We start from the raw sequence: 12,503 nt of genomic DNA, 5'->3' as shown, positions 1-12,503 counted from the left end.
AATTTGTGGTAAGGTTCTATGGGACCAAACAGCTGAGGTCATCGGTCCCTAGGCTTACACACTAATTAATGTAATTTAAACTAACTCACGCTAAGGACGACACATACACCCATGCCCGAGGGAGGACTCGAACCCCCGACGGGGGGAGCCGGCCGAACCGCGACAAGCCGCCTTAGACAGCACGGCTACTGAGCGCGGCAGTTTCCACAATTAATTCTGTTTAGGCTCCCTACGAATGTTCCTGCATTTCTCCGAAAACCAAACTGATCCTCCAAGTGGCCGTTTTCAAATTGTTTTTCCATTCTTCCTTAATTAATTCATGTTAGTATATTGCAACCATGGCTTATTAAACTGATAGTCAGGTAATATTCACACCTGTCAGCACCTGCTTTATTCGGAATTGGACTTACTTCATTCTTCTTCAGATGTGAGGGTATTTCGCTTGTCTCATATATGATGCAATCCAGGTGGATTAGTTTTCTCGTGGCTGGCTCTTTAGCGAATGCAATACCCTGTGTTCAAATATTCGTATTTATGTTTTCTTTACTTTGTTTTTGGTTGTACGACTAATCTGCGTTTATTCATGTAGTCATGATAGCTTTAGCTGTTGGGATGGTCGTATCGTCATGTTTGCTCATCTTTGATTATATGTTTTATACTGTTCGTTTGTCTTTCGTGTTAGTGATATCACACGTGATGTACCTTCACTGGACTTCACTGGAGCTACTGGGAGTTTTCTAACCTGACTGCTTTATCGTCTTTGTATTTAGTTGTGGATATGTCGTCAACAAAAATATTTAGTTTTCTTAAAGGTTGCCAGAAATAACTGCAATTAGTCGCATTTTGTGTTTCTTCAATTTTTATTTACCGTGACTTGTAAAAATCGGCTACCGATTCATCATCAGATGGTACACATTTAATGAATGCTTGGAGCATTATAGGGATCGTGCAGCTGTGGAAAAATATAAAAACGAAACAAGTAAGCATTGAGTGGGGAGAGAATCCACAATGGAAAAAATTTTATTTAGCTTTGTTCATTTTTTGTGTCTCTCAGTGATTGTCCTACGTCTTCATGTGTCAACCCGTGGCATGGCAATGGAAGAGTGTATTTCTGGAAACCAACGAATTAATTAAAATACCTAAGTACATATTTTGTATCTATCGCTACGTGTTGTGGCGATCGCCTATGTGAAGGAAAAGTGCTCAAATGCGTTCCATTACAATAACATAAAGTAACGATGTTGCCGACAGTAACACCTGCGTTTGCAGTGACACTGTAACGCAACTCAAATATCTGTGTTCCTATACCATATACGAGGAGCCGAGGAAACGACAGGCGGACACAGGATGAACATAGCTTGACATTTGAACCCTCAGCGCACACATTGGGAACCAGGACGTTGCTGGCCGTGTGATTTGTTTACAATAGCACTTCATTCATACCCGTGTGAAACCCCATACCGCATTCGTCACGGTTGCACCAGCAATTTCCATTTTTCGGATTGTTATCTAAATCTGTAGAAAATCATAGTGACATACAGTTATTGATTAAAAACTGAAAGTAACGAGCAGTATGTAGCTAACCGCTTGGTACAGTCAGCTCAGGAGACGCATTGGCGCTCAACAGAATTCAACTGACAATGGTGTTACCTGAGAAAAATAATCACCAAGAATCGAAACCGGTATATCCTAATAATTTTGTTAGGATGGCCATATTTCACTTTATTGTTTTGATTTTCCTGTCTTTAGCCTGCTGAAAATTATACCTGGGTTTCGCCAGACATGTTTCGCTTTACTGGTAAAGCATAATCATAGAGAGCAATAAACTCCAGTCACCTCTGATGATGCATTACTGATAAAGAGGAGCACTTCTGTTGAAACACACTCTTAATTTGTAGTATGATTAAGACGGGTAAACTAAAATAATACTTGCGTATATCGCATCTTAATAGCCTGCAGCGATAACACTGCGTCTCAGACACGCTTGTGATACTCACCTTGACCTTTTCTCACATGAAATACTGCGAACTGTGGATGAAGGGCAACAGGTAGATTACATATTTCAGGATTACCGGAAAGCATTTGACACGGTGCTCCATTGCAGGCTGTTAACGAAGGTACGAGCATATGGAATAGGTCCTCGGATAAGTGAGGAAAAAAATGGCTCTGAGCACTATGGGACTCAACTGCTGTGGTCATCAGTCCCCTAGAACTTAGAACTACTTAAACCTAACTAACCTAAGGACATCACACACATCCATGCCCGAGGCAGGATTCGAACCCGCGACCGTAGCGGTCGCGCGGTTCCGGACTGTAGCGCCTAGAACCGCTTGGCCACTCCGGCCGGCTCAATCCTAAGGGCCCGGGTTCGATTCCCGACTGGGTCGGAGATTTTCTCCGCTCAGGGACTGGGTGTTGTGTTGTCCTAATCGTCACCGTTTCATCCCCACCGACGCGCAAGTCGCCGAAGTGGCGTCAAATCGAAAGCTGCACCCGGCGAGCGGTCTACCCGACGGGAGGCCCTCGTCACACGACATTTATTTTATTTACCCCAGGAAACTGTGATAGAACCGCTGTTGTTCTGTGTATACATAAATGACTTGGCAGACAGGGTGCGCAGCAATCTACGATTATTTGCTGATGGTGCTGTGGTGGATACAAGAGGACTTAGAGAAAATTTCTAGTTGGTGTGATCAATGGCAGGTAACTCTAAATGTCGAAAAATGTAAGTCATTGCGGAAGAACAAACCTTTAGTGTTCGGATACAATATTGCCAGTGTCCTGCGTGACAGAGTCAAATTGTTTAAATATTTGGGCGTAATGCTGCAAAGCGATATGAAATGGAACGAGCATGTAAGAACTGTGATAGGGAGGCGAATGGTCGACTTCAGGTTATTGGGAGAATTTTAGGAAAGAGTTGTTCATCTGTGAAGGAGACCCCATATAGGACGCTGGTGCGACCTATTCTTGAGTACTGCTCGAGTGTTTGGGATCCGTACCAGGTCGAATTGAAGGAAGACGTCGAAGCAATTCAGAGGCGGGCTGCTAGATTTGTTACCAGTTAGTTAGAACAACACGTAAGGGTTGTAGAGTTGTCTCGGGAACTGGAATGGGAATCCCTGGAGGGAAGGCGACGTTCTGTTCGAGAAACACTATTAAGAAAATTTAGAGAACCGAAATTTGAAGCTGACTGCCAAGCGATTCTACTGTCACCAACACAGTTTGTGCGTAAGGATGAATAAGATACGATACTAGAAATTAGGGCTCATAGGGAGGCATATATTCAGTCGCTTTTCGTCGCTCTATTTGCGAGTTGAACAGGAGAGGAAATGATAATAGTGGTACAGGGTACCCTCCGCCACGCACCGTATGGTGGCTTGCGGAGTGTCGATGTAGATGTGGACTGTCTGATCAAAAGTATCCCGACACCCTTATGTATTGTGGAAGTGACCACTAGATGTAAATAGTTGTGGATAAGCCACTATGAAAGCAGGCAGGGTGTATTGTGCCGTCAGCACAGAAGCAGTAACAGCAGGAGAGCTCAAGGATTGCGAACGTGGACGTGTCATTGGATGTCATCAGGGTAGGAGAGTACTTCAAAATATCGCATGAGATCAGCAAAAGGAATCATTCGTGAGTTCCAAAGTGCTACCAGCAGTCTAGCTGGCACAATGACCGCGTAGAGAGTTAAAAAGAATGGGCAACACTGGTTGAGCAGCTCCTAATAACCCGCACATTTCCGTAGTCAGTGCTAAGCGAGGCTTGAGGTGGTGTGAAGAACGACGCCATTGGACAGTGGATGATTGGAAACGAGTGATTCGGACCAATAAATCACACTATACCCTGCGGCAATACGATGGAAGCGTTTCGGTTTGAAGAATGTGTGGAAAACGCTACTTTTCACGTGTGGTGCCAGCGGTGAAGAACGCAGAGGTGGTGTTACGGTACGGGTTGCGCTTGGAAAACGCTAAATGCGGAAGGATTTTAACACATTTTACAGCATTGTGTACTGCGTACAGTAGAGTAATAGTTCGGAGACGATGATTTATTGTATCAGAGTGACAGTGCACCCTGTCCTAAGGGAACGTCTGTGAGACAAAGGTTTGTGGACAATAACATTTCGGAAATGGCCCGTCCTGCCCACAGTCCCAACCTGAAACCAATGGAAAAACTGCAGGATGTGTCGGAACGTGGACTTCGATTCAGATCCCAGCGTCGAACATCAGTACCTTCTCAGGTTTCGGCTCCATTGCTCCAGAGACATTCAGACATCTCATTGAAAGTGTCTCTAGCAGAGTTCAAGCCGTCATAAAGGCGAAAGGTTGTCATACCCCGTAGTAATGTCCACTAATGAGTGTCCTGATCCGTTTGATAAGATTAGTGTACGTCTTTCGTGTCTCTGCATGCAGCAAGGGCCGTAGGCAGGAGCTATATCCCTTTAGGCAGATTGTGTGGTGTGGGCACTGGTGGGGAAAACTTTGTGATAACTAAGCCGCAAAAATTTATTTTAGAAAGACTTTTTTAATTAAAAGCCTATACTGCAGCATTTAAAGTTTGGCAATTAATTTATAAGATTTTAAGATATAGTTTCTGATTTGAATCGATAGGATTAAAAAACATAATTGATTCCATAAGGTATTCAGCACCAATTATGTCCATGCAAAAGTCATTTTCAGTTGCTGTTAAAGCTAAGTGATAGGTACATTCTTAGATCTCGATATTATGGAAAAGCCAAGTTTTATGGGTCCTGGTTTGGATGGAAAAAATGCGTGGAAGAATTTTTTTTTTCAGAAATTTCGTTACCCAGTCTTTAAGTCTTCCTAGGTTCGCCAAGTTAAGGGCCACGCGCTTGATTGGGCGCCACAGGGAGTTCGATGCGAGAGTGCGCGGGGTTTGCGAGATGACTGTGACTTAATTTGTATCAGCTGTCCACTGAAAAACTCAGAGCAATAAGTCTATGCGAAGTCCATGACGGCATTAAAATTAAAATGCTTTATATTTTACATTTTCGTGAAGCGGGCCATAGGCTAAAGACTACGTAGCCTGCGCTTAAATACGGCCTTGCTCGCTGCTGTTCGTGAAGTTAGCGGATGTGGCAAATGCTCTAGAGGGATACATCGTCGTCTTATCAAAGGAACTATATAGGGTGCAAACAATAGCTGTTGACAACATTTCACATTCGTGCAGGTAAAGTCGAGATGAACAAACTGGTATAGGATGCGTACGGTCTGTGAAGCCGGAGAATAATCTCAAATTGACCTGCAAAAGCCACCTAAGCTACAGCGCAAGCATTTCGCGCGTTATTTTAGCTAAAGTCGTCCTGGAATGTTGAAAATCCCTTGTTTTTGCACTTACAGAATGTAATATCGACGTTTATTCAGTTGCACCTCAAAACTGTGAAATTTAACCGCATAAAACTAACAATTAAATCGTTTAGTTTGCCTGGCCTTCTTACTACGAAGCTGCTGTGCTTGTAAGGATTAAGTGTAGATCGAATTATTAATATAATTGGTTTTTGCATAACGTTCAAAAAATGGTTCAAATGGCTCTGAGCACTATGGGACTTAACTTCTGAGGTCATCAGCCCCTAGAACTTAGAACTACTTAAACCTAACTAACTTAAGGACATCACACACATCCATGCCCGAGGCAGGATTCGAACCTGCGACGCAGCAGTCGCGCGGTTCCAGGCTGTAGCGCCTAGAACCTCTCGGTCACAACGGCCGGCCATAACGTTCACAAAAGTCTTATTCTTTTATTACACTCTCGGGAAATTTAATAATGTTAACGAAAAAGCCGACTATGGAGAGCGAAAGGGTTCTGAAAATACCATACGGCGCACACGCGATGTAACAGGTAACTTTTCCGGGCCACTTTTACGTTATTTCCTGGCTTCATAAGCCGCAAGTGTTCTACGTCAAATTGTTTGCCTCGCGTTCACCTACTCGACTGTGGTACGATGGAAAAAGTTGTTTCCACCTAGCAAGTAAAATCGCGGTGTGGACTTAAGGAGACATCAAACGCTACGGGGAGTCATCCTAGTCCATCAGCACTCAATCGTCGTCCATAAGTCACAGAGCAAGGTTCAAGTCACGCACATAACCTACATCTGTACTTTGCGAATCTCTGACAAGTGCTAGATGGCAGTTCTTATTATTTCGGTTACTAACGTTTCTCCCCTTTCCATTTATGAATATTGTATGGACAGTACGACTCTTTGTGTACTTCTGTGCCAGCTGCTGTTTCGCTATTGTATCTGCTCGATCTATAGGGAGAAGTACGTAGGGGACTGGCGAATATTCGCAGTTTCTACAACTGCAATAAACATTGGCGGCATAGACTGGAGTTAAGAGTCATGGGATACCTCCTAATATTACGTCGGGCGTTCTTTTGCCCGGCGTAGTGCAGCAGCTCGACGTGGCATTGACTCAGCAAGTCGTTGCAAATCCCCTGCAGAAATAGTGAGCCATGCTGCCCCTGCCCCTATAGCCGTCCGTGATTGCGAAAGTGTTACCGGTGCAGGATTTTGTGCACGAACTGATCTCTCGATTATGACCCATAAATGTTCGCTGAAATCAGGACCCGTCTGACCAGGCCACGGTTTTAAGTCGTCTAAGGTCCAACCGATTTGGTAACAAAGCTAGGAGAGGCTTTGCAGGCGATGTCGTGCTTTTAGCAAACGCACTCAAGTCGGTCGTCTGCTGTCAGCTCATTGACGCCATATTTTGCCGCACTGTTCTAACGAATACGTTCGTCGTACGTCCCAGATTGATTTCTACGGTGATTTCACGTAGCGTTGCTTGTCTGTCAGCACTGACAGCTCTACGCGAACGTCGCTGCTCTCGGTCGTTGCGTCAAGGCCATCGGCCACTGTGTTGTCCGTGGTGAGAGGTAATGCCTGAAATTTGGTATTCTAGGCACACACTTGATACTGTGGATGTCGGAATATTGAATTCTCTAACGATTTCCGAAATGGAAAGTCCCATTCGTCTAGCTCCCAACTACCATTCCGCGCTCAGTCTGTTAATTCCCCTCGTGCAGAAGCCTTTTCACATGAATTACTTGCGTACGAAAGATAGCTCCTCCATTGCATTGCACTATTATACCTTGTACGCGATACTAACGCCATCTGTATATGTGCATATCGTTATCCCTTGACTTTTGTGAACTCACTATAGTATCTTGTTTAATGCAGATAAGAACATCCAGACTTCACTTTGAGATAAATAATGTGTGTTTTCCTATTTCAGGTGAGTGCTGACTGCAACGCGGAGAAAACACGCTGTGAGTACGCAGGTCGCCTCTAATGCACAGGGAAGCTGACAACCAAACCTGAATGCATCGCTACGTACTGCAAGTGAGACAGTGCTGGGAGAATTTGATTATTAATTCTTAAATAAGGCGACTAGATTTTATCAAACAGGAAAAAGAAATCTAGCCGTAGTATACCATTACAACAAATTTATTTGTATTTTTGTGAAGTATATATTAAATATGGTAGGAAGTAGTCATGAGGTCGAAACACTCACCAGCTCCACTGTGCACATATTGTGTACTGTTTTGCAGTACAGGAAAGCGGAAATTAAGTGGCCCACATCGGGCTCGGTGCGGGAAAACTTACACTCAGGTAGACAACGAACAATAGGTTTATTAATAACAACATAAATTCACTCTTCCCCGTCCTGAAGCTTTAATGAACAAGAATATAAAATTGTTTAGCTGTTAAAGTAACTGAGTAAGGTTAATACTTTTGGTAAGATTAGCGAGGGCTAGAGCGTTCGCCTAGAATGTCTGGTTCGCTGTCTGATATGAGGGTTGTCCAGAAAGTAAGTTCCGATCGGTCGCAAAATGGAAACCACCGTGAAAACCAGAAATGTTTTATTTGCAACTGTTAGGTACACCTTCCACCTACTTCTCTACATAGTCGCCGCTCCAAATTCGAGTTTTGTCGTAGTGTTGTATCATCTTTCCGATTTCCTCGTCATAGAAAGCAGCTGCCTGTGCTTTCGGCCAGTTAATCTGCACTGATCTGCAGCTCGTTGCCTGTGGAAAAATTTTGTCTTCATAGCGAGCGGTTCTTGTGAGCAGAGATGAGACTCGGGGAGAGCCAATTGCGGACTGTATTGTGGGTGATCAAACACTTCTCATCGGAAACGCTGCAGTAGCGTCTTCATTGCCCCTGCAGTGTGCGGCCGAGAATTGGCATCCTCGACAGTTGTTTTATGTGGACTGCATGATACAGGCGAAATCTCTAACCAGGCCCTCATACTTGGCAGGAGACGCTATCCCCTATGCATCTTTACGTGCTCACTGTTCACTAAAAACTGAAAAGAGCGACGCGACACGATCGACGGGCATACTACAGACACTGCCCAACACATCTGTGCAAAGCTTTACCGGATTTTCCCAGTGGTTTCCATTTCGCGACCAATCGGAACTTATTTTCTGGATAACCCTCGTATTTATCTTAAGGAGCAAGGTGAGACGAGTCACAATACGAAGTCGAATACCAAACTCCGGGAGGCCGAACATAGAGGGGCCAAGTCTCAGCATAGCAAGAAGCAAGACTGGTTCCACGTAGTTCCGGAAGTGGCGTACTCCGGTTGGCGAGTTGGCTTGTAAGTGCCGGATACGGGCTGGCTTAAACAGCGGCTGGCGGATGGGTTGGTCGCGGACTGTTTGCGGCTGTGTGATACGGCGAAAGGAAACAAGTCGTAGTAGCGATGCTGCTGCCAGTGATGCGAGCGCTCTGAGTCGCAGTGGCGGCTTCCTACATTACCCTTAATAACGCGCCCGGTGTTGTACGGACTCGCATCTGGACTCTTGTTGTCGTTGCCCCTGCAATCGCGTGTGTAGGCAACCCGTGGCGCTGTACTGTTATGTTGGTGGGCTATTTCCCAGACATAGCACCATAGATGTGGAACCACCTTCAAAACACAAAAACAGAAATAGAAATTTAAAGTCTGGTGAATCGAGTCGGGAGAGGAGAAAAATCTGTGCGGCTTTTACCGTCATCGAATCAATTTAGTGCAACCGGCATTATGGATGTAACTTGTTATTTTCAAATGGAATGGAGGTTATGTGACATATCAAACAGATAAATATTTACACGAGAAAAAAATTGTTTCTTTCATTGCAGCGCAGCTTCATACATTTTCGAGTTACGTCACATTTTGCGCAGAACGAGGCTATTTCTGGTGAAAACAAAAAGGCTACATGATGTGCTTGATGCGTTGTAAGGTTTTTAACCGCTTCACCTAGTCCTCGTGGACTTCAACCAACGCATGTACCGAAATGCGAGCACGAGCATTAACAGTCCGCTCCCTGACCACCGATTCCTCCGAGATGCGACGAGTGCTGCTCTCCGGATTCTTGTACGATGCCAGAATAGCGGTCGATGTTGCTTCATCCTTAGCCATTTCAGATGCTCCAGCTTTCTGTTCGTCTACGACAGAGCCAGTTTCACGGAATTTCGATGTCAGTTGCACCACCGCGCTGTGAGTAATGAGTGGGCTACCTGCGTGACGTTCGTTGAAATCCGCTGTGATAAGAGGGATGCTCCTCTCTGCTGATATCTGGACGATCTCAATGCGTTCGGATTGTGTTAACGCCATCAGCTTTTACGTCACCTGTTAGAAAGCAATATCAGTCATATATATTACTAAACTCTTAAAGTCACCCGATCCCAGTTGTAGTCTGCTTGTCTAACAGCAACAAAAATTAGATTTTCAGTATTTCACATAATTACTGACCGAATTTAAATTTTTTTAAATGGTGTCATAATCTACTCATTAATAGGTATAATCTTTCGTTAAAGGTTTAACACAAAAACTCAGGTATTACAGCTAGAAACTGTGTATGGCTTGAGGCAACGTAAAGCATGCCGCACAAATTACCCAGACTATATTCATCCAGTATTTGAGAATGGGAGCACTCAGAGACTTCCAACAAAGCTTACCCATAATTTCAAACCTTTTCGAAACATCTTGCTGAAACCCCCACAAAATATTGAAACGAAAAACGTTTATCGCTTACTACGTTTTTCACTATTCGTGAAGTAATTTTACTGCTTTACTACTAATTCTGTTCGCAGCTCTTTTTGCAGACGGTATCCACATATACCACTGAATGTACCTGCAAAACTATATCATTGTATGACATACTGTTCAAGAGATATGACGTCATAAACATTGCGACGAGTGAAAAACTAGCTTCACTTAAAACGGGCCTGTTTTATACACGACAGTTCTGATTCTACATCTAAATCTACATCGTTACTCTGCAATTCATACTTAATTGCCTGGCAGAGGGGTTCATCGAACCATTTGCATACTACTTCTCTACCATTCCACTCTCGAATGGCGCGTGGGAAAAAGGAACACCTAAATCTTTCTGTTCGAGCTCTGATTTCTCTTATTTTATTATGATCATTGCTCCCTACGTAGGTGGGTGTCAAAAAAATATTTTCGCAATCGGAAGATAAAGTTGGTGATTGAAATTTCGTAAACAGATCTCGCCGCAAAGAAAACCGCCTTCGTTTCAGTGACTGCCACCCCAACTCGCGTATCATATCAGTGACACTCTCACCCCTATTGCGCGATAACACTAAACGAGCTGGCCTTCTTTGCACTTTTTCGATGTCCTCCGTCAATCCTACCTAGTAAGGATCCCACACCGCGCAGCAATATTCCAGCAGAGGACGGACAAGTGTAATGTAGGCTGTCTCTTTAGTGGGTTTGTCGTATCTTCTAAGTGTTCCGCCAATAAAGCGCAGTCTTTGTTTCGCCTTCCCCACAATATTATCTATGTGGTCTTTCCAATTTAAGTTGCTCGTAATTGTAATTCCTAGGTATTTAGTCGAATTGACAGCCCTTAGATTTGTGCGATTTATCGTATACCCAAAATTTATCGGATTTCTTTTAGTATCAATGTGGATGACCTCGCACTTTTCTTTGTTTAGTGCCAAATGTCACTTTTTGCACCATATAGAAATTCTCCTAGATCATTTTGTAATTGGAATTGATCGTCTGATGATTTTACTAGACGGTAAATTACAGCATCATCTGCAAACAATCTAAGGGGGCTGCTGAGATTATCACCTAGATCATTTATGTAAATCACGAACAGCAGAGGATCTATGACAGTACCTTGCGGAACGCCAGGTATCACTTCTATTCTACTCGATGATTTACCGTCTGTCACTACGAACTGTGACCTCTCACGAATCCAGTCACACAACTGAGACGATACTTCATATGCACGCAATTTGATTAATAGTCGCTTGTGAGTAACGGTATCAAAAGCTTTCTGGAAATCTAGGAATATGGAATCGATCTGAGATCCCTTGTCGACAGCACTCATTACTTCATGAGAATAAAGAGCTAGCTGTGTCGCACAAGAACGATATTTTCTGAATCCGTGTTGGTTATGTATCAATAAGTCATTCTCTTCAAGCTGATTCATAGTGTTAGAGTACAGTATATCCTCCAAAATCGTACTGCAAATTAAGGTCAGTGATACGGGTCTGTAATTCAATGGGTTACTCCTATTTCCTTTCTTGAATATTTGTGTGACCTGTGCTACTTTCCACTCTTTAGGAACAGACCTTTCGTCAAGTGAGCGGTTGTATATGATTGCTAAGAAAGGCGCTATTGTGTCCGCATACTCTGAAGGGAACCTGATTGGTATGCCATCTGGACCGGAAGACTTGCCTTTCTTAAGTGATTTGAGTTGTTTCGCAACACCTACGATATCTACTTTTATGTCACTCACGCTAACAGCTGTTCTGGTTTCGAATTCAGGAATATTTACTTCATCTTCTTTCGTGAAGGAATTACGGAAAACTGTATTTAGTAACTCCGCTTTAGTGGCACCATCATCGGTAACAAAAAAAAAAAAATGGTTCAAATGGCTCTGAGCACTATGGGACTTAACATCTATGGTCATCAGTCCCCTAGAACTTAGAACTACTTAAACCTAACTAACCTAAGGACATCACACAACACCCAGCCATCACGAGGCAGAGAAAATCCCTGACCCCGCCGGGAATCGAACCCGGGAACCCGGGCGTGGGAAGCAAGAACGCTACCGCACGACCACGAGATGCGGGCATCGGTAACATTTCCATCGCTATCGCGCAGTGACGGTATTGACGTTTTTTTTTTTTTTTTCCACTGGTGTACTTTACATACGACCAGAATCTCTTTGGGTTTTCTAACATATTTTGAGACAGTGTTTCATTGTGGAAACTATCTCGCATTGACGTCCGCACTAAATTTCGAGCTTCCGTGAAACTTAGGCAGTCTTGGGGATTTTGCGTTCTTCTGAATGTGGCATGCTTTTTTCGTTGCTTCTGCAACAGTGTTCTGATGTGTTTTGTGTACCATGGTGGATCAGTCCCGTCTCTTATTAACTTATGCGGTATGAATGTATCTATTGCTGTCGATACTGTATCTTTGGATCTGAGCCATATCTGGTCTACACTTACATAATTAGCTTGGAAG

The 12,503-nt window shown here is 43.7% G+C and overlaps 1 protein-coding gene across 2 annotated transcripts in view; it reads left to right on the top strand.

The window, feature by feature from the left end:
• Positions 1-12,503, top strand: part of LOC126248403 (amidophosphoribosyltransferase-like) — a 286,462-nt gene that overhangs the window by 157,947 nt on the left and 116,012 nt on the right. The window contains exon 1 of one of the 2 annotated variants that reach the window (XM_049949353.1): positions 7,281-7,357. The exons of the other annotated variant lie outside the window; for it this stretch is intronic. Coding sequence (XP_049805310.1) covers positions 7,337-7,357 — 21 coding nt within the window. The 5' untranslated portion in view covers positions 7,281-7,336. Of the gene's footprint in view, positions 1-7,280; positions 7,358-12,503 lie in introns of those variants that run through there. 2 annotated transcript variants of the gene reach the window in all.

This window comes from Schistocerca nitens, chromosome 3, assembly GCF_023898315.1.
Source record: "Schistocerca nitens isolate TAMUIC-IGC-003100 chromosome 3, iqSchNite1.1, whole genome shotgun sequence".
Taxonomy (NCBI): Eukaryota; Metazoa; Arthropoda; class Insecta; order Orthoptera; family Acrididae; genus Schistocerca; species Schistocerca nitens.
Note: the sequence above shows the minus strand (reverse complement) of the source record. Positions and strands in the feature narration are given on the sequence as shown.